This window comes from Panthera tigris, chromosome B1 (assembly GCF_018350195.1).
Source record: "Panthera tigris isolate Pti1 chromosome B1, P.tigris_Pti1_mat1.1, whole genome shotgun sequence".
Taxonomy (NCBI): domain Eukaryota; kingdom Metazoa; phylum Chordata; class Mammalia; order Carnivora; family Felidae; genus Panthera; species Panthera tigris.
The window spans coordinates 39,333,824-39,356,935 of NC_056663.1; the positions used below are offsets into that span (position 1 = coordinate 39,333,824).

Consider the following 23,112-nt stretch of genomic DNA (forward strand, 5'->3'; position numbering starts at 1 on the left):
ATAGGCACATGTGAGCACACAGATACCTTGGGACGCCTGCCATGTGATGCACACACACAAAAATGACTTACAGGGGACGTGTGGATGTGTCTCCCCAGACCTCTGCTTTCGTTTTTGCTAAGAATGTGATACTTTCAGACTGCATCCCACAGGTCTTTTTTTTTTTTTTAGAAGGTAAGTTTCTACAATTACATCTTTAAAGAACACATCTGTTTGCCTTATGCCTTCCCTTCCCTTTCTGCCCTCTGCCTTCCATTTTTGTAATCTCATCCTCATCATTTTCATCTCTCCCTCCTTTTCTATTTCCGGAGAGCTCCTCATCTCTTTTCCTTCCCCTACCACAGACTAAATATTCTGCAGTGTGTCAGTTCTGTTCTTCCTGCCTCCACTGTGGACTCTATCGTTCTATTTCCAGTGCACTTGCTGTGCTTCCTTCTGTCCCTGTGCTGGATCCTTACACTTCCTCCTGCTGCCCCAGACTGAAAACTCTCAGGAGGTTTACACGACAAAAGTGCTTTTTTTAATTGTGTGGTAACAATACACTATTTGGTTTGGAGTTAGCTCAGTAAAGTCAGGGTCAGGATCCTGGTTGTATCATTAACCAGCTGAGTGGAATCTTAAAAGAAAAAAAAAAAATACTAAGCATCTCTGAGCTTCAGCTCTCAGTCACCCACTGGGTTCTGAAGCTTAAAGAAGAAATATGTAAAGTGCTTGGCATTTATACCATTCTCTGCAAATGGTAGTTATTCCATGTGAATTACGGGTCCAACAAAGCCAGGATCCCTGCACTCCATGCTCCTCTGTTAGCACCTCGGCTTATATAACCAATGGGCTGTGTTAGTAATGACCCATTTGCTACAGTTTCTGGGATGAATTTTTGGGGGGGAAAGGGAAACTTTTAGAGTAGGAGATATGAGCCACACAATGTATTAGCCAGTTGAAATGGCTTACAGAGAGATTTCTACCTTAGTCTAGACTAGAAATGGCATAGAGACGGCATTCTCTTACTGTCGAACTTTGACAATCCCCAAGGTATCAGTCTTTACCCAAAATTGATGGTTGACAAATTGATTCAGTTCTGGAATTCCTGGTCACCAATCCCCAAGTATTTGCCTGCCTTTTTGATCAGAACACTTACTACAAACCCATATCCCTTTGGGATTAACTCTGCTTTGTTTCCCAAATAGGTCAACCAGATAGGTTTAGCCACTGCTAAAACCCACTTGCAGGGAGGGGACAAGCCCCTGCCACCGTTGTCAGTCTACATCAGCTTTTATTTTCCCTTCATGAAATCTTCCTACCCGCTGAGTCAAGATCCTGGTAACCCTCCTCCACACTGTGCCTCAACAACCAAACCTCATGGCAAACACCTTATCTCCTGGAGGTGTTCTTGGTGGTATGGCGGAGCTCTAGAAAATGCTTCCTAAACACACCACTGCTATTCCTGACAGCCTCACACACTCTAGGTGTGATTTTTACATGGCTCTGTTCGAGACTAATGACTAGAAGAAAGAACACATAGTTAAAAACATTTTTTTCCTTCAGCCTTTTTGAATTTAACTTGAGGGTTTTGCTGTTTGCTGTCCATTTTTATTTTTAAATTTTTATTTTTCTTAACCGTTTCAAATGGGGTTTAACATCCTAGCAGGCCAGGTGATTACTGTTGAAATTCTTTAAACTCTGGGGTTGGAGGGTACTGGTCTGGTAGCAGACTGGGGTGGGGTTGGAGACTGTGGGATTAACTGGGGTGGAGGGAATCACCTCCAGTACTGTGCTCACCTCAATTCAAGCTGACGTCCTGACTCAGGTTGATGAAGAGTAAGGCCAGTTCACCAAGTGTCCCACCTGGGTACTGCCTGTGGCAGACAGGCTGTCTGCAAAGCCAGCCACCAAAGGACATTTGATGAGTCTTGGGCAGAGGTCATTGAAGGTGGCCTGGCCCTCTCTGAGCCTCTGGGTGACTGGCTGACCAGCAGAGACAGCCCAGAGGCAGGGCCTGCTTCTCTTCCCAGGCTGTGACCTGCACCCTCCCTTGGAAGAGCAAAGGCAGACACAGCCAAGGGGCCTTGGAGTTGCCCACTCCAGAGGGCATGTTCAGAGGATCAGCATCACAGACACATTTTGAAAGGCACCTCTGCTGAGAGAACATTCTCTGTGTATTGAAAAAACCACCACCCAAAGCCCCCGACCAGCTGGCACAGTCCCCATAGTTTTTGGCAGCAACAGCAAAGCACAGAGTCCTGCCAGGAGAAACAGCTTTGAATTCAAATATAAAGCTAATCAGAATATGGATCACACAAAGCTGCCAGTTACTTGATGGGTGTTGGGAGTAAAACACACCCACCTTTAAGGGACCGCCCAAGGGCATTATCTCTGATCAGCAATTCTCAGAAACAATGTCAAATCTTTTTCAAAAGGCCGGTATTCCCACTTGCTCTCCCCTCCCATTCAAGGCAGCCTTGAAGTGCATGGCCCTGGGATCCTGCTGGAGGTCTGCTTCCAAGACTGCAGAGCCTGTCATGGAGTTTCACAGCAGCTGGAGGGAAGCAGCCCGGCACAATCCATGTTTCTGGATCACTGTGTTGTTTTCGGTCACAGGGGATTTTTCAGGTGGGCTGAAGAGTAGGGAAACAGTGGGAAACTGAGGCACAAGATGACAGAGTCTGGACTTGTCCCAAGCCCAAACTCCCTTGTCTACCCTCGTCTCCTGACCTTCAAGCCTTCTGGAGCTGGTGGTAGGATGGGGCAATGATGTGTGAGCCTGACAAGCCAGCCACTTTCAGTCTGGGCCTCTGAGCGAGTTCATTACCACTTCTGCACCTGGAAAATGATACTACCTTAGAAGAGTGGCATTCTGTACAGAAGGTGCCTGGCTATGCACCCTACCTCAAACACCTGTGTTTCCCAAATATCTAGGGGGTCATTGACTCCAAATTACTGAGTGTGCAATTTAAGGAAGAAGTTATCCATTAAAATTTACATTCCTAGTTATCCTTCTTCAGGTAGACGGACCTTGTTTTCAGAATAACAGAAATAAAAGGACAATGGTGCACATGTGATGGGTTCATGATCTCTACTGTGTGACCCATATTGGCCCAAGAGGTGCTATGGACGTGCTGGGAAGCATAATAGTTGTGAATGCAGAACTGGTATCAAATAATAGCTGAATGTGAATACCTGCTATGTGCCTCATGTGTACGGCAGATGTGACTGCATTCGCTGCCCTGAATAAGGAAACGGGTACAGAGATGCCGAGTGCCTGGCTTAAGATCATATAGGTTGCAAGTGAAAAAGCTAGAATTTGAGCCCAGGCAATCTGGCCGGGGAAGCCTTGGTATTAACTACCACACTGAACACTGATAAGATTAGATAACTTAGCTTTTCCCTGAAACAAAGTTTATTGAAATTAGGTTCTGGGCAGCAATTTTCATACATTTCAGAACTGCGTATGATGTCTACTTGAGTGTGACAAAATCTTCAAAGCAGGGCTGTGTGAGGTTCTGTTCACCTGTTGCAAATTCCTAGGCCTGATTCTTTCATTGTTGATGTGTGGAGAGAAGCCAGTTTGTCCACATTTATGAACACAGAAGGGGTGCTGCAAAGTAGACGGCTGGACGGACGCCAGCACAAGGAGAACAGGTATGTCACTGGGAGGCAGTGGTGTGCTGGTGAATAGTTAACAACTGGCTGGGATGGGGAGTGGGTGGTGGAGCAAACAAGCACTTCTCACAAGGCTGCAGAGGCTCAGAGGCTCTCACAAGGCACCAGGGCTCAGAGAAGACCCAGGTCTGTAGCAGAGACCCCAGCTCCAGAGAGACGGCTGGGCCAGTTACCAAGTGACTTCTATACCGTAAGAACAGAGGGAGGATGGGGCGCCTGGGTGGCTCAGTCGGTTAAGCGGCCGACGTCAGTTAAGCGGCCGACTTCGGCTCAGGTCATGATCTCGCGGTCCGTGAATTCGAGCCCCGCGTCGGGCTCTGTGCTGACAGCTCAGAGCCTGGAGCCTGTTTCAGATTCTGTGTCTCCCTCTCTCTGACCCTCCCCCATTCAGGCTCTGTCTCTGTATCAAAAATAAATAAACATTAAAAAAAAAAATTAAAAAAAAAAAAAGAACAGAGGGAGGATGTAGAGAGTTGGAATGAACCTTAAACACAAGACTCAGTGCTTCCTTGGCAGTATCTTTCCTTTAGAAGATGTCATGACTGGGTCTTTCAAACCAGAGTTCATTACTGCTTTCCTTTGCTGCTGAGGTTAAATTCCAAGCCCCTCAATGTAACGTTTCAGTGGCGCTTTCACCAACCCTTCTTTTGTATGTGTCTTGGTCCAGGGAAGGGGGATGTGTCCTGCTATGGACTGAATGTTTGTGTTCCTACAATATTCAGATGGTGGAGCACTAATGTGATAGTATTTGGAAGTGAGGTCTTTGGGAGGTAATTAGGTCATGAGGTAGGCTCCACGATGGAATTAGTGCCCAGAAGACAGCCAGCCCTCTGCTCTCAGCCCTGTGAGGATGCAGGGAGATGGGTCTTCACCAGACACCGGATCTTGATCCTGGATTTCTCAGCCTTTAGGACCTGAATAATCATTTTGTTGCTTAAGTCACCCAGTCTAGGTATTTTTGATATAGCAGCTCAAACTAAGATCCCCTCTTACATGCACTTTTAGAGGGCTCATACTGTTTGTTTTTTAAAATTTTATTTTTAAGTAATCTCTACCGCAACATGGGGTTTGAACTTGCAACCCCCAGATCGAGAGGTGAATGCTCTACCCACTGAGCCAGCCAGATGCCCCAAGAGGGCTCCTACTTTTTGATAAAACTCCTTTAGCTAAGTTCTAAAAAGGGAGAAATGGTTTAATATTATGCTGTTTCCTCTTCTCTTCAGCTACCCTCAGCAATTCTTAACCAATTGCTGAAACTCAGTTCTTAATCGCTGCCTCAGGCATCTGTGAGATGCAATTTAAACAAGCACAAATGGCTAGTTAGCCCACAGTACAGCCTGGGACTGTAGCATCTGCAGGACACTTAGACCTAATTCCATGATCACATTTGCTTCCTGTTGCCTGCCTATTGGAAGTACGTCCTCCAGACACTGGAAGAATATAGGAGGAGTGTGCTGGTCAGTCCCACAAAGCCAGACGTGCCCAGAATCTCTAGTATCACCAGTGTATGTGAAAATATGAAACTCAATTAGAAAGGGACCTTGGGAACCATTTCTCAATTTCTTCTAACTAAAAAGGACAAGTAGGGGCACCTGGGTGGCTCAGTCTAAGTGTTCGACTCTTGGTTTCAGCTCAGGTCATGATTTCATGGTTCATGGGATCGAGCCCCACATTGGGCTTGGTCCTGGCAGCATGGAGCCTGCTTGGGATTCTCTCTCTCCTTGTCTCTCTGCCCCTCCCCCCACTTACGTGTGTGCACACTCTCTCTCTCAAAATAAATAAGCTTTAAAAAAAATAAAAAGGACAAGTAAAATGTATTCACAGCCAGAGTTTTCATTATGGTTCTCTCCTTCTATACCAGTGGTTCTCAACCAGGTGTAGTTTTATGTCCCCCAGGGGACATTTGGAAATGACTGGATACATTTTGGTTGTCAGCCTAGGTGAGAGATGCTCTTCGCATCTAGTGGGTGAAGGCCAGAGGTGCTGCTAAATGTCCTACAGTGCACAGGACAACCCCCACAACAAAGAATGATCTATCCCAGAATGTCTCTAGCACCAAGGTTGAGAAACCCTGGTCTCTGCACATGTAAAAAGTTTTCCCAAAACTAAAAACATGGCATTCTTGCTCCAAGAAGAAATCATATCCACAAATCATATTTTATTAGCTCTCCAATGCCACCTTACATTCATGTCCTGTGTTTTGATTAAAATTTATGAACTACCAGTACAAATCAATATAATGCATTTTTTTTCTTTTTTTTCTTTCTCTCTCTCTTTTTTTTTTTTTTTTACACACCAACAGCTTGAATGTTCCTGAAGCTTTTAAACAATGAGTTGACTGGGGGCAAACAGAAGGCAAGGGATCACAGATAATTAGCTCATGCATCTGGTGCTGGCTAATAAATAATTTTCACATGAATGTAGAAATCACTCAATGTTAACTGTATTTATTTTTTTAAATAGTTGGAAACTGTAATAAAATGCCATTTTCAGAAGCATCTTAGTGACTCAGTAGAACTGCGTCATTTAAAAAATAGTTACTTCCCTAGGTGGGGGTAGGTGAACATGTAGCAAAGTCTTACATCTCACTTGACTCTGGCAGATGGAGTGATCCTTCACAAAATACATTTGTCTGCATTTCTTCTCATGAAAGCCAGTGGCCAGGAAGAGCACCCTGCTTTGAAAAGAGATTGTTTGGTTCACACAGTATACTTTGGTTTATTTAAACAGGTAAGAAACTGATCCCCAGTTCTCCTGAGGAGAAAATGTATTTTTTGACTTCTGAATAAATCAAGATATTACCAGTCTGAATGAGTTTTCCTTTTCTGCTAAGGTAAAAAGTAGATCTTTCTTTCCCTCCAGTGTTCAGTTGCTCCCCTTGGGAAATATTCTTCAGATAAAGTATCTATATGTCTTGATGTATCAGTAGCCCCACACCATGACTTCCATATGACCAAAGATCTGACATTCAGTGTCTGACGGGATCAGCATTTGGCATGTCCTTGGATATGGGGATCAATCTGAATGAAAAGTTCTCATAATATACCTAAAAGTATTTTCTTAAAAGATATAAAAATGTATGCTAACTCGTGCTCTCTTAGTAAGGCTTGCAAGTTGGTAATTAAGCAGAATATAACTCATAAGCCAAAAAAAGTGCATTTTTAAATAAAATTGAGAAATGGAGATGGTTAAAACTATAATAAAAAAGATAAGCAGATTATTTTTGGTTAATCTTGGGTGGAAATGATACAATAGTTTCTTTTTTTTTTTCTTTTTTGAGTCCATTTGGTTTTGTTTAATATACTCACAAGGATCGCCATCGGTGTATCTTTGAGTATCACGAAGTCTCCTCACCTGTCTTCTGATATTTTAGCATTCCTGGGCACTACAGCTCTACCAATATAATCGTTCATATGGGGAGACATGTGCTTGCCTTTCATTCCCAAGAACTTTTTACAAAACTGGTCTTAATTCATGAATATTTCAATGAGCACAAAAGATAACAGCTCTCACTTTGCTGTACACACAATCAGAACCTCCATGCCATTAGGCTTATAATCTCACAATCATTCTGCCTTTGTCAGACACTACATGGGATGCATTTGGGCTACTTTTGCAGGCAAAGATTTTAATTCCTGTTGCGTAAAGCCAAACAGGCAGAGAGAAATTGGAGGCTCTCCCCCTCGTCGCTTTTACTAATCAGTTGAATTCTTTTTTTTTGCCCTTTATGGAAATCTTTTCCTTGTCACAGCCACTTATTCAGTAATCACAAAAGGGAAAAAATAAACCATCTCCCCAAATCTATCCCTGGGAATTCAGGTTTTTTTGCTACTCGTCTTCTGTTTCTGTTTGCGAAGGTGAGCCTCTATCTCATGCCTGAAGACCAGCATCCCCAGCTGCCCATGGGATGCCTCGTTCATGGCCTTGGACTGCATGCACATCTTGTACTGCTCAGGGGTCAGTTCATCCACACAGTGCTTCTCATGCCAGAGGTGGAAGAGTCCCCGCACCGGCGTCCGCACCACTATGAGGTTGCTGTGGAGATACTTGCGATAAAGGTGCACATCCTCTCCACCCCAGCCTTTGATGTCCAAATCAAAGCCACCTGCCAGGAGAGAACACACCGCTGAATCGAGCTGCTCAGCCAGTCTCCTGATCCGTACTTGCCTTTCTGATCTGTACAGAACTTTGCATGAAGAGAGGAAGCATTAGGGGAGACGTTTCACCGCTCCCCCCACCCCCCAAATTATGAGCATGTCCATCCGGGAAAGGGAACTCAGGACCTTGGTGGCAGTGGTGGCCAGCCCCAACTCCTTGAGAGAACAAGACTGCAAAGAGAAGCCCCAGCACCTGCCTGCTTCCGAGAGCCATCAGCAGTGCTAATGTTGGCCTGAGCCCCATGTTAAGACTTTTCAGCTTAAAACCTTCAAATGGAAACTCTTGTTTCTGTTTGAATGTGGCCTCCTGTCATTCAAACAAAGTGAAGCAGGGGCTTGCAGCCTGAAAGAGTAATGGGATCTCAGCATGAAAAAAACTACATCCCAGAAAATACTCTGCCTTTCATACACTAAAGTGGTCCCAAAAGCTGTGTGTCCATCACAGGCCGGTGAAGTGAGGCATGTTTAAGGGACTGGCCTCCCAGTTCTGAAGTTCTACTCAAAAAATGTGGTTTCACTCCATGGTGGACACCTTCACAGAGTAATGGTCCCTTAAAGTCTCACCTTTATAAACTGAGATGCCCCATGTCTTTTCTTAACCTAAAGCCCACTGCAAACCAAACAGAACCAGAGAAGACTTGTGTTTTTTGTCACTGTTCCTTTCTCACCTAGGAGATTTATTTAATTCATACAAGAAGGAGTAAAGTCATCCTCAACACCTTTCATCAGAGGTATCATGTAGTCCCTTCACCCTCTGTAGCCCCCAGGCTGCATTGCTCTGATCAAGGCCATCGCTGGGCCTGGGGGAGGGGCTCCCGCACAGGAAAACTGCATCCCAACCAGGGCTGGGCTATGTACACGAGTGATTCGTGGTACCCCACTGGTGGGCCAGTGTACGATACTGAGTCAGGTGTCTAGAATTTGAGTCTTGGTTTGGCCACTTCACCTCTCTTGAGTTTTGGTTTCTTTATCCTGAAATGAACTAGATGTCATAACCAAATGAGATAGTAATGTAAGGGGCAGCGCTTGGTTATCTGTAATTGATTTATTATCATTGGTATCATCACAACTTATTAAATAGAAGGTGCAAAAGTTAAGATGCTTACAAATAAATACAAGATTGCAAAGAATTACCTGGGTCCAGATGTGACCCAGAGATTCTGAGGTCATGGCCACAGCTTACTGAGGAAAAGCACCCTCACCAGCCAACTGTCCCCACACGTTTCAACTGCAGCTATGCCCCATCTTTAGGAAAATCCAACTTATTCTAAATTCAAATTGGATAAACATACACCATTAAAAAAAAAAATCCTTCCCTGTACACAGAACAAGGAAACAGAGTTTCTCGAAATGGAAATCTGCTTTAGAAAAAAATTTAAATAGTCATTTTTAGAAATCTGATTTGCACATAATCATTTAGAAATATTTCTTAGAGAAATCAAAGAACACCTATGGTTAGTTGCCGGTATGTGGGAGCACCCAGCCACTCAGAGACCAACGTCCTGGGTGCTCTGCTGCTTCTTTAGCTTCAAGTTGTTTCTTTCTTTCTTTTTATAGGGGTTCTATAGTCCCTGAAGTCTACTCCCCTCTGGACAAAAACCTGGGGCTGCTCAGATTGAGTCACTGATCTTAAAAAGAGATGCGTTAGGCCTCGGGCGTGAACAGGAATCACCAGGAGAGAGCAAGAGGAGCAGACTCTGGGAGGCCCACAGGGAGGTGGAGGGATAGAAGTCTCCATGCTCTGCAGGGCCTCCCTGACTCCATCCAAGCTTGGGGTCTACCCTGAGCCCCTGAGCCCAAGATCAAGGTTTCGGGCCTGTTCATTCATACCCTAGTCATGTATAATCCACAATTCTGTTTCAAGGCACATGAGTAGGTACCACTATGTGGAGGGGAGTGGCATTTCCAAGGGGGACAGGAGATGCTCTGTTCTCATCCTATGTCCCTCACTTGCTGCAGACCCTTTGCCTTTTGGTCTCCTCAACTGCAACCTAAGGGCCTTTCCTCTTGGTGCTCTGGGAGTGTGTGTGTGTATGTGCACACACGCATGTATGTGTTGATGCTGACTGTACACTCAGAGTTTGAAGTAGCATTTGGAATTTTTGCAAGTTCAGCAGAGAGAAATTTGGATATTTTCTGGTATGTGATTTTCCAAAATTTCTCATGTTGCCCTTATTTTTTTCAGTGGCCCCTGCTACTTTGGAGGCCCAGAAAGTTCTGCATGAGAGGGACTACAGCCAGAACTAGGTTGGAAGGAGATACTGGGGGGGACCTGCCTTGAAGCTGCCTTTTTGCAACAACTGCCTTTTCCCTGAGATTGTGTGCTGCAATTGGGGTGACTGAGAGGGGCTGATGGAGATTATAGGGGTTCATATGTTGCACACTCCCAAGCCCTGTCCTGGTCCAGCGCCTCAGTCCACGATGAGAGGAAGGGCCTTTCCTAGGAAATGGCACCACCTTTGTCATCAGACTCCTGGGAACCTGCCCTGACTTCCTCGTGGCCTCTCACGGCCTCTTGGTGGCAGCAGAGGCGCGGACTCGAGGCCCTTTGCCTGGTCTTACCTATATTGAGGAAGTCTGACCGATACTGGCAGGTCATCCCAAATCCAAAGTCTCTCCAAAATCCAGTCTCCTTCTTTATGACCTGCAGGGAAAGCGCTGTCATTTCAGAGGAGAGGATAGAGTAGATAAAAATAGAGAGGATTCACAAACTTGTGTAAGCAATGCTCAATAGGGAGCCCATCCCACCACTGATCAGTAGCCACAACCACAACCCCGTGTGGGAAATGCAGATGGATTTGAGTCCTTTCAGAGGGTAGGACTCACCAGTTCCAAAATGGGCCTTGTGATTTTTGGCACCTCTGGTTGGAATGTTTCTAGGGTGTAGGCATGAAAACACACAGGCGCACACACACACACACACACACACACACAACACACACACACACACACACACACTCAAAAACAAACCAGGAGAGCAAGTTTTTGAGCAGCACCATGGAAAAGCCACCTACGTGTCTGGCCCAACACCAGTGCCAGAGAGAATTGGAGGCCTCGGCCCCTCGCATAGGGCTGGGCAGGGAGCCAGCAAAGGGCTCAGGAAGTGGAGAAAAGGGATCGAGAACAACTCAGAATTCAGCTGCCCTGGCACAGGGCACAAACAGGACTCCCTCGGGGAATAAAAAGAAAACCTGAGAAGGCAGCGTGTTACTCTGGCTCTGCTAAGTCTCACTTGCTGAGGTAAAGGGCGCCAAGAGTCCAGGTTCTGAAGAAAGACTCTGTCCATTCATCTTTAAACTGTTTTAAAACCAAACTGTTCCCCAAAGCATCTGTGGTGGTGGTAAGCTGCAGGGCTGCCGAGAGACCATCCAAGCAGTGACTGTCTTCAAACAGCGAGACCTGGTCCTCCTCAGTCTCTTACTTGGCAAGTAAATTTCCAATGCATTTGCTAAAGCACCAAGGCTTTTAAAACACTGTAATTGTTTGGCTGAAATCACTCTGGGACTAAGTCTGACACCTTAATAGCTCTTTTCTATGATTCATTCTTGAGGTCAACATAGGTGCTTAGTGGAGAAAGTGCCCTCCTGGGGAAGGGAAAGGGGAAGGAGGCTGCAGCAGGTCCCCATCCACTGGGATTTCTGCATTTTCCTGCCTGCGAGGTCTGGCTCTGTTCACTGCTAATCAGAGCCGGGTGTAGGCTGGGAGGAGCACCAGCATCTCCTCCCAACTTGACCACTGGCTGGCTTTTTTGCCTCAGGCAGGTCCCTCACTTCTTTGAGCTTCTATTTCCTTTCCTATAAATGAGGAAGTTGAGCTAAATCGAGGCTAAGGTCTTTTCCAGGTCTACTACCCAAACATGCATCCTCACTGCTTTTTCACCTTCCCGAAGTTTCATGTTGTCGCCACTACAGCCTCAATTACATTCCACAAATGGTTTGTGGAAGGGCTGTGAACTTAAACATTTCTCTGCTCTGTAACCCATGGAACCACCTTATTTTCATTACAACCTACACATAGATGTTGCCTGCACAGAGTGAACACACATGCTTCAGGGCTGCTGAAGGGAAATAAGGACCAAGAGACGTTTTGTCCATTAGTGGCCCAGCAGATGTGCTCCAATTCTTCTGCAGAACAAAGGCCTGTTATACAATATCTCCCAAGTGACAAGACAATTTCATTAGTATCAACTGGAAAGATTTTGCAGGGCAGGAAAGTTTGGAAAAATCTCCACTGAGTCATTTTTTAAAAATGGTTTCTGTTTCATACCAGGTACATGGTTTCTGTTGCAGCTAATGGCTTAATATCTTTTCTGTTGGTCAGGACACAGACAGGTCCTCTAAGCTTCTGAGTAAAAATGGAGTCAAAGAGAAGTGCCAGTATCCAAACTTCAACCATTTGGCTGAGGTCTGTATGGAATCTAAAAGAGAAAGCTCCAAACAGGAAGAACAATGGGCCAGGGCTCAGACCTGGGCTGTGATGCAGTGCCCAGCAAGGTTGAACAAGGTAAAGAGTGACCCTCACCTGGGGACAATGTGACAGAGTCAAACTGATTTGTGAGCTGGGGAATGCACCTTATAAACACTTATTGATGCCAGCTTTAAAGTTGGCAAGCCAGGGAAAGCCACTATCTGATATGCTCATTGAAATTTAGCCCTTGGTGGAAACTGATCTGATCCATACCCTTAGCATATAATGTCAGAGCAAGATGGAGTTCACGTATGACAGGCTCTACCATCCACAGCTGTGCCGAGTCATTGGACTAGTGCCCTCAACGAGCAACCTAGCTGTGAGTGAGTACTCTCAAACATGCATCAGATCACAGCTCATTCTAATTTAAAACCCTGCAGGGGCTTTAATTGCATTCTCTCTAACGCAATTAGAATAAAACCCAGAGAAAACCTCTAGCCTGCAAAGGTCCTATGTGACCCAACCCTGGCCTGCCTCACCCATCTCATATCCCCTCCTACAGTGTCTCATTCTATTCTGCCCTTGAACATACCAGGCTCACAGGTCTCTAAGGCTGGACACTTGCAGACTCCCTATCTAGGTCACCTTTTTCCTGCTCACCACTGAGCTCCAATGTCACTTGCCTAGAGCAGTCATCCTCACCCTCCCAGCCTGTGTCAGCACCCCCCCCACAACAACATGTCACTCTCTATCCCATCACCTGGTTTACTTTCTCTACAACACTTATGGCTCTCTGAAATTATCCTGTTGATGCATCTGTTTCTCTGTTCTGTCTTCCCCTATGACCACTGGTGAATGTCTGCCCAGGGCCTTGGTCTCCTTCACAGCACCCAGATCACTATCCAGCAAACAGCAGGTGCTCAATAAGTGCTTCTCCAATGAAAGAATGAAGAGCAGTCCTGGGGCAATGGAAACAGACATAGTTCAACTAGGGAATTCGTGAGTGGCTCGGAGAAGGCCTAGGAACTCCAGGGCAAAAATTCTCAGAATTGTGTATTTGTCTGGACCAACAGACAAATACATTTTCACCTTCCTGGGACTGAGCAGAGGGCTCTACTTCTTAGAATCGCTGCCCCAGGCCTCAGGAGCTCCACTGCTCTGTTCAAGCTTTGAAAAGATACACACCAATGATGTTTACTACAACAGAGGAGGAAGAAACCCTAAGATTATATGTTAAAAGAAAAACATCTCCTGTCCTGAATTTTGCCGCTCCGTTTTCAAGTGCTATCCTCATTTTTAAAAAATGTCTTTCAAGAGCTGGCTTCCTCTCAACTCTCTGCAGCACCCTTTCTCTCCCCACCTTAGATCTCGGCAGAGCACTGCGGGACATGCACACACCACAAAAGGACAGTTGTGGAGCCCGCTCTCCCACAGGAAGTTTCCAGACCCAAAGCTCTGTGGGTGATTCACGTGACGGGGGTGATTATTTTCTATTAGGACCAAAACACAAAGCACAAATCAGCGTCTCTCCCCAAAGATGTGGGAAGGCGGCCGCCCTGCAGCTGCGCGGGGAGCCGGGAGGCAGCGCCTGTTGCTTTAATGGTGCTGACTTGGACAACTGCCCGTGAAGCAATCTGGGCCCTGAAATAAAATAAATAACAAATACTCAGGCAGAGTATTTCCTCTAAATCAAAGAGAGCCTCCCAAGAACCGAGGTTGCGTTCGCCCAGCCTCACATTCACAAACGCCAGTGGGATGTGACCCGTGCAGTCCCCAGGCCCTGAGCATAGAGGGCTCCCTGCCTGGTTTCATGCACTTCAAATTCTTAATTCTTAAAGGGCCCTGCATTTTTCATTGTGCACTGGGCCATGCCAATTATGTGGTCAGCCCTGCCTGTGAGCGGCACACATGCTGAGCTTCAGGGGCTTTGGTAGCTGGGCTGGGCACTTCACAACCCCACCCTGTACCTTCCTTATTATCAGGGTCCTGAGGGAGGCTGCGTGTGCCTTGTAGCACGGAGGCAGAGTGACCTGCCCAGGAGAACTCGGCCACTTGTGGCTGAGCCCAAACCAACACCATGATTGCTGCGACAGTTTCCATTTCTTGAGAAGATATTCTGGAGGCACAGCTGTCATAGAATTGGTTTAAGAATGGACTCAAAAGCCACCTCCTCCAAGGTCTGTACTAACCCACATTTTTCTACAAGTCTTCTTTTATTGGTATCTGCTTAAAAAAAAATAAAGTGTCAGGGTGCCTGGTGGCTCAGTCAGTTAAGCATCCGACTTCTGCTCAGGTCATGATCTCACGGTCTGTGGGTTTGAGCCCCGCACTGGGCTCTGTGCTGCAGCTCAGAGCCTGGAGGATGCTTTGGATTCTGTGCCTCCCTCTCTCTTTGCCCCTCCCCCACTTGTGCTCTTTCTTTCTTTCTCTCTCTCTCTCTCTCTCTCAAAATAAACATTAAAAAAATTTTTTTTTTTAAAAATAAAGTGTCTTCTGAAGGGTGTCATATTGGACGAGGAATCGTCCAGGTTCCCTATTCCAGGAATCTACTACCTAAAGCTAGACTCTATGCTCTCATGGAAGCACTCTGAGGCCACAGGACACATCCCCTACCACCCAGTATCCTTAGCCCAGTCTCCATCATACGGGGCAGGATCTGAGTTCCCAGCCCTGCCATTTAGCAATCTGAACAAGTGACTTATTCTCTAAGCTTCAAATTTTCAGCTGTGAAATGAGCATAATAATAGCTCATCACCTTACTGAGATTCCCCAAAATAAAGCAGGCACAGTGCTGGGTTCCAAAAGGCTTGAGTACAGCACCTGTTAACACTACTTTTGGAACTCAGTGAGTGCTTTCCGAATATTTAAAAGCAGACCAAAAGGATGGACTATGCCCAGTCAGCAATTTTTAGAAATTTAAACGAAAATGCAGGTTAGTGGTGAAATACTTCTTGGAAGTGGGTAGAGACAGGTAAGGGTATATAATCCAAGAGGGCAAGGACAGGAGCCAGTAAAACATTCACATGCTGGACAGAGGAGCACAAAGCCACTGGATTTAAATGATGGGTGGGATGCATGGTGGACTGAGATGTCAGGCACCGCAGGCAGCAGAGATGGTGAGGAGATGGCCCCGAGGGGGGAGGCCGGCACACAGGATGGGTATGCTTGCCTGGCAGAGCAGCCGGCCTGGGTGTCTACCAAACTGGGACCATGTGCCGGGTGCTGGGGTTTGCAGACATTTCCTCTGTAACCAGTTTCAGAGTCAGTTTGTGGAGAGCAGTTAATCCCACAAAGGAATCGAGGCTGGCAGTGTGGTGCCGCAGCTGGCCAGTACCAGCTCACCAGGATTGCTCAAGTCTCTTCCCGCCTCGGTGTTCAGTGACATCACTCTGGGGGCCTGAAATAGGCCACAGTGGGAGTACTGACACCATGGAAAGTGGCAAATGCTATGAATCAGGGCTTTTCTCTCCCCCACCTTTTCAGAGTGTGGGTTGTTAAACATTTACTAGCACACCACTGGCTCTGTGCCATAAAAGATTATTTAAAATGAGATTAATCTGTGTTTTGGAAACGTATCTCTGGCAGGAGGTAAAGGAAAGACCAGATTATAGGAGAGGGAAAAGGTCTACAGACAGAAGAGGTAGAAGATTCTGGCAGTGGCCCCAGCAGGTACAAGGCTTGAGCCAAGAGAGTGGAATGTCTAAAGTTAATAATTATTTAAATGACAGTCATTCCTTTCTCTCTGAGCTGTTTCTACATTAAAGCATCAGCAAGTTTTATCTCAGGTTTAAAACTCAAGAAATTAAATGTTAGCATAAAATTCCATCATTTCGCATATTTTTTATCATTAATGGCTTGTACTCAAAAGTAAAGAAATAAGTAGTCTGAACACATATACACACACAAATCATAAATGCAGCTTCTGGCTTTAGTCTGAAGACAGTGTTATCAAACAGCAGTGGCAATGGCCTGAGAAGCAATGACTAGCAGAGGCACTAACAAGGTCACATTTGCAGGGCTGCTCTGAAAATTTGTCTTGTGTGTGCATCCGTTGGTAATTTTTGTTACAGCTACATTCTGGATCTGCATTCTCCCTTCACCTTGATACTGATGTATTCCAGGGGTGGCTCTCAAGAGTATCTCTGTCTCTATCTCTATCTCTATCTCTATCTCTATCTCTATCTCTATCTGTACCTGTATCTCTATCTTGTCTATATCTATATCTATATCTATATCTATATCTATATCTATATCTATATCTATATCCTGTATCTTTCATGAATGAGCCGAAATGAACCCTTGGTAGGAAGTCTTTCCTAACTTACCGTCTCTAATCATCTCTTTTTATTTTATACCTTCTCAGCACCTACACATTCTGTCTCCATTAAATTAATTTCTGTAGCTTTATGTTCTCCTTTGGAATTTTTGTCAGATCATTTCCTTTATATTTCAGCCCTCATCAAGATCCTAGCAAATCTGCTTCCATTGCACTGGGGTAAGGAAATCCTGCTTTTGGCCTGAGTTCTGCTACTAGCTGGTTGTGTGATCTTGGGCCAGTCTATAAAAACAAAACAAGAGGGTGAGCAAAGTGACCTCCCCAATAACTTCTGAGCATAAGAAACTGTTTCAGTTCTTCTGACTCCCCCAGAATGTCTAGTCTAGTTCTCTGCAGGCGGCAAGTGCTCAATACATGGCTCATCTAATAACAAACATAATCAACACATCCTTTTTGGATGGAGAACCCCCAGTGTCTCAGAGACAACTGCTATGTTTCTCTAGACTAAATCATCATGAACACTGAACCCTAACATAATCAGATTTGCATGCTCCAGGATAGCTCTAAGGTGCATTTGGAAATAAATGTCAAATATCCTGCATTTGCAGGATAATTCAGAGGCTCGAGCTATGGATGCAGCGATCTGAGTTCTGTTTCTGCTTGACCATTAATTCTGGAGATCTGAGAAACTGGCTTAACTACATCATACCTCTAGCTCCCCTTTGCACCTGCTTCCCTGCAGGAATGGTAATAAAAGGATAAAACTTTTAAAGTGTGAAATGAAAAGAATTCCTTGCAAGCAAATAAGATCTTATGAATTTGAAGTTGAAAAATTAATCACATCTGATGTCAAATGCAAAGAAGTACTAAGTACTTTATTTAACCAAGGAGGCTTATTGTATCCCTTTCCCCCAACTCCCAAACCCTATTAGAAACAGAGAACTCATGGAAAGGAAACAAAAAACTTTTGTGTCTCCACAGAAGTGATATCACCCTAAAGTAGATAAAAACTGGTTCTTGGGGAGTGAAAAACTCTTACTGTGTTGACATATACTGTGTTTAGTATATGCAGCACACATATACTAAATACGTGTCATATTTGTGTATATAAATTACAGATACATAAACAGATATTCAGTATATATCTGTGGTATTAGAATTTCACTGAGGGGAGAGAGAACTCATTACCATACTTGGTCATTACCATTACCAGCTTGGGCCCAAAGGGAAACCATGCTAGGACTGGTGAGGAGCAAACCTCGTCCAACCTCAGGGGACCAGGCTGAAACCTTCTGGAAAAGATCCTAAATGAGCTGCCAGAGGTTAATTGGAGGATTAACAAGAGAATGAACAGGTTTTGCTATTTCTGGAAGCTTAAAGACAGAATCAGTCCTCCACAAGAATTTCAAAGAACTTTCAATGAAAACTGATTACTCTCCCATTGCACAGAAGCAATGGCTTTGCCTCAAGAGGAGACAGAGCTACTCAAAGCGATGAACAAGAGACAGCCCCAGGTCAGATCCCCCCGATATTCAGCCCGAGCTGGAAACAGCTGTAGACAAACTCAGCTGATCTCTCTGCAGGAAAAGGTAACAGTTCACACTTGAGATGACAATAATCCTGAGGAATTTTGTCTCAGAAGGGCATAGGGTATGCCTATGTGCATGACAGAGACCCTCTTCTGGGGTCATCTTCCTCCTGCCTGCACAGCTTTTCTGCTGAATGGACTAACTGCCAACACCACCACCACCAAGACCACTCGGTGTACAGAGATCCTTGGTGGCTGTGTGGCTCCACTATCTATCATCCGTGCAGCCAAGACCTTAGCAGAGAACTCCCTCCAACGTTCCTTTAGAAACCACCTTGTGGGGCACCTGGGTGGCTCAGTCAGTTAAGTGTCTGACTTCAGTTCAGGTCATGATCTCGTAGTTCATGAGTTCGAGCCCCGCATCGGCTCTGTGCTGACAGCTCAGAGCCTGGAGCCTGCTTCAGATTCTGTGTCTCCCTCTCTCTCTGTGTCCCTCTTCCTCTTTCTCTCTCTCTCTCTTAAAAATAAATAAACATTAAAAAAACAAAAAAAGCTACCTTGCTGGTGATGCCTCTGCTGCTACCCTGGACCCGAGGCCCTGTGGTTTGTGACAATGATGGTGTGATGGGAAGGGCCCTGGATCTGTCCTTATGCCCCCACTGACTCACTCACTGTGTGACCTGGGGTAAGCCACCCTTTTTGACTTCTCTTTTCCATCTGTCAAATGGGACCATAAATCTCACCCTTCTTACCTCATATAGTTTGTAATAATAAAGAGAAAACGTGCTTGTTGCATCCATAATGCAATAATAATAGTTTCCAAAAATGATATAAGAAAACTATGAAGGTGTGAAATTACCTTTCTGTAAGGTACTGTTCCTATTTATTTTCCACTTTTAAATATTGCGAGCACTTTTAATCAACAAGGCACTGGGAGCAAAGGCCAGAACGTCTGACAAACTTAAAAATTACTATGGGAATCAGTCCACAGATTTCCACTCACCTTTACTCATGGTCAGGTGCCCCTGGTAATGAAAGACATGAAACAGAGCCACACAAAGGCACCTGCAGGGTAATTACTCACCAGCTGCTGTTCTAGGGGAGGGACCGCATCATGATGTCCATATATTATGCCAGGATTGTACTGACTAAAAAGGACTGGATAAAATACCTTCTTCCCTGCAAACCAGAAAACAAACATTCACTTAAAGCAACAGACAACACTATTAGGTTAGTACACTTATATTCAGTCCTCTGAAATGTCCCAGATATTTGCATCCACTTTTCCTTTTCTTATCACTCAACCCTAAAACAGATCTTAGGAGTTCTGCACAGGTAGATCAGAGGGACAGACTCTCAAATATCTCTGACCTCCTAGCAAAGAAGTGGTATTCAAAATACTGACAGTCCTTGGGTGCCTGGGTGGCTAAATCAGTTGAGCATCCAACTCTTGATTTCAGCTCAGGTCATGATCCCAGGTTGTGGGATCAAGCCCCATGTTGGGCTCTGCACTGAGTGTGGAGACTGCTTGGGACCTCTCTCTCCCTGTCTCTCCCCTGCTTACATATGTGCTTGGCTCACTCCCTCTCTCTAAAATAAAAAATAGAAACAAACAAAAAAAAACCCCAAAATACTGACAGTTGGTGGCTGTGGCACTGGGCATCAACCAACAGGAGTGAGTGTGAAAGAGAGTTCTGGTACTCCCTGCCCTTCCAGACATTAACCCTTTAATTGCTGGTCTGTGGGAAGTCTGAAGGGTTGCCAGAGGGGTCATGGTGACTTTAGGCAGCAGGAGTAGATATAGGGACCCCAGGCACTTGCTCTTTACCAGTTTCCACAGAAGAGTTTCAATATTTTAACCGTAGTTATCAGCTGAATATCAGCCCTTGCTATGAGTCAAACTCTATGAAAATCATTTTCATATTGTGGGTTCTTCCCACTCAGAGCCCTTGCTCCCTTGGGAACTGCCCACAGCTATGCCTTTCCCTTTAGTGTCAGGCAGCTTTCTAGTCCATGTCTCCCCCAAACCCCCAGCACTTTCTCCCGTGGGTGTTCACTCAGGCAAACCTCTTAGCTGAAAATGGTAAATGAGTTTTAGACTTGAACCTAGGCCAAAGAGTCCCAGAATTATGGCAGCTGACAGGCCCACACCATGACATCAAAGGAGAAATTAAACCAGATGATTTTGCTTTTTCTTGGTCATTGGGTAAAATCGGGCCAATTCAGAAGCAGGACATCAGAGGGAACTATGAAGAGAATGAGTGTGTGACAGAGCTGAAGGCCACCCTGGGGGAGAGAAAGGGAAGAGCCAACTCCAGATCCCCATACCTGGCTGTGTGTTCAGCCTGCACGTATTGAGGAATTCGGAGGTGAAGTAGATATCAACGTCACAGAAAAAGAGAAGGACGTTGCTTCCTTTCCAGAAGCGGGCTCCAACATCAAGTCCCTTTCCTCGAGAAAACTCTCCATTCAGTTGGATGAAGGTAAAGTTCCTGAAGTTGGCAGCTCTAAAAGGAAAGACCAGACACAGTCACTCATGCGCTCATGCACCAGGCAGACAGAACCCCCTCGGAAAACACGTGACCAGGGCCCACCCACATTTTGCCACCTATCTTTTGTAACCCTGCAGGCACAGAGACTACCCAAGAAGATACAGAATGACCGAGACTCACTGGAAACTCACTGAGATTAAAGGTACCAAGAATACTTAGTGAAGTTATAACTTATGTTTTCTTTCTCTAGCAATTCCCCCATTATGAAAACTGTACTGTTATGGCTAATGGATATTCTTTGTGATAAAGAAAACTTGAACAAGTGGAGACTAGGTCAACAGAACCCAGGGCAATCTCCATGCTTCCTGAACCACCTAATGAAACCACTGGGCCAAAGAAATAAAATCACATTGGAATGGCCCCACCTACCATATGTATGCAACTCCAGAGACCAGGCATGATGGTCTTGATGTGCATCTATCCCCAAACAGGCTTAAACCTGGACTCCTTCCCCACCTTTAGGTAAAGCAAGAGAGCATGGAAGGGAAAATGACAGACTTGGATTCAGATCACCAGGGCTGTCCCAACCCTGGCTCTCCTATAGATTAATTCTGTGATCTAGGCAAACCCATTAATTTCCTGGAAGTGCAGTTGCCTCATCTGCAAAATGGGAATAATAACACCCACCTTAACTATCTCACAGAGTGATTAGTTAGATAAACACTGCCAAGAGTCTAAAGCAGTATGTAAACATGAGCAATTGCTATCATTAGCACAGGTGAGGATTCCCAGGCCTGTGGTAGTAAAGCCAAGACATTTCTTCACTTGGCTGTTCTTTCCCAAGGATATCAGAAGCTTCTGAAATGGGGCATGTCTTTTTTTTTAATTTTTTTTTTAACGTTTATTCATTTTTGAGAGCTAGAGAGAGACAGGGTGTGAGCAGGGGAGGGTCAGAGAGAGAGGGAGACACAGAATCCGAAGCAGGCTCCAGGCTCTGAGCTTTCAGCACAGAGCCTAACACGGGGCTCTAACTCATGAACGGTGAGATCATGACCTGAGCCAAAGTTGGACGGATGCTCAACCGACTGAGCCACTCAGGTGCTCCTGAAATGGGGAATGTCTTAAGCAGAAATTCCAGGAACTCATGTTGTACCTAGAGGGACAGGGATTGTTTTCTGCCAGATAGAACTAGAAAACTACTTTGAGTCCTAACCCTGTGTGTGCAGGGGTCTGGCATTTGGCAAATCTCCCTTTTCCTGCTCACACGGGCCTTCTTTTCATAATGGTTCCTCTCCTTCCACAGCCTGACTCTTCCCTCTACCCATTCCTAACTTCTCCCTAATCATTTTTTTTTTTTTTTTGAGAAAGAGAGAGAGAGCATAAGCTGGGGAGAGGGACATTGGGCGACCAAGAGAGAATCCCAAGCACGCTCCATGCTCAGTGCATAGCCTGACACAGGGCTTGATCCCACAACCCTGGGATCATGACCTGAGCCAAAATCAAGAGTTGGATGCTCAACAAACTAAGCCTCCCAGGTGCCCCACTTGTCTCTAATCTTGATGTATTCAAAACAAATACAAAAAAGCCATTTCCATTTTAAAGTTTGTATTCCAAGTAACCATCTAGGGTAAAGGTCATCACAAATATAGAATCAGAAACTTTTCCAATGCTAAGTTGTACTTGTATCTGGTAATTTAATCAGTAGAACTAGTCGTGCTACTCCTTCCTTATCATCTTCTTTCAGATCTGGGAGTGAGCTTGGTTTTTTATCTCTGGAATCTGTGGGCCCAACTTCACCTAAGTCCAAAGCCAGACACACTTTTCAGATTTAGATCAAGGCAGGAGGACTGGTGACTGGAAGAGCACTGGTGTCTGAGTCAGTAACCTGGATCGAGGGCCTAGAACCGTACTCGCCCCCAATAGGGGTTCCACATATGTTTGTGATTAAAGGTGTGAACAGAGGAATGACTCTAATCCTAGCTCTGCCTCTAATCTATTTGGGGGAAGTCATTTTACTTCTTTTGCCTTAGTTTCCTCATTGCGACTTGATGGTTACAGAGCCCAGAGGGTCTTTTCCACTCTAAAATTCTGTTTTCCTGAGATCCTGCCTTCAGTCCAGCACTGCTCTACCTTTGGAGGGATTCTCCCGGTAGATGGCCCCAGTTCATATTTTCTGTGAGTAGCACTGACGTTATGCTCCAAAGCCTCTTCAGGACCTATCCTGGCCCTAGCTAGGACAATGCCACCTACTTGTTGCAAAGATGTGCAGGTGGAGTGAGGCCCCTACAGTCCTGCTCACATCTCCTGGAGCTTTCTACAGCCCAGCTCCTGTAAGGCAAGCTCAACCCACTTCCCTCTGCCCTAAGTAGGAGGTTTTCAGGAAAGTTTTACCCTGGGGAGGTGCCTAGATTTTTCCCTCTTCCTCTAAGGGAGTCTCCTGCCAGTTCTCATAGGACTTATCCACACCCAGGGGCTCATCTTTTTTCTAACAGCCAGTAGTGGGTCTTTTTCTTGATTTGTCTCAAGGCTCATACTGTTTGGGATCCTCCCAGACTGCAGGGATATCTGTTAGCTAATTGGCAGAGCAGGGAG

General features: G+C 45.4%; 1 protein-coding gene across 8 annotated transcripts in view; it reads right to left on the reverse strand.

The window, feature by feature from the left end:
• Window positions 1–5,798: 5,798 nt before the first annotated feature.
• Window positions 5,799–23,112, reverse strand: part of CSGALNACT1 (chondroitin sulfate N-acetylgalactosaminyltransferase 1) — a 340,488-nt gene continuing 323,174 nt past the window's right edge. For 7 of the 8 annotated variants that reach the window (XM_042983326.1, XM_042983325.1, XM_042983324.1 and 4 more), the window contains 4 exons: window positions 20,357–20,535; window positions 19,113–19,207; window positions 10,380–10,461; window positions 5,799–7,765 (listed from right to left, as the gene is read on the reverse strand). In XM_042983326.1, the coding sequence (XP_042839260.1) occupies window positions 7,476–7,765; window positions 10,380–10,461; window positions 19,113–19,207; window positions 20,357–20,535 (646 nt within the window). In that variant the 3' untranslated portion in view covers window positions 5,799–7,475. The remainder of the gene's footprint in view (window positions 7,766–10,379; window positions 10,462–19,112; window positions 19,208–20,356; window positions 20,536–23,112) is intronic. The other variant, XM_042983330.1, reaches the window with a different exon arrangement.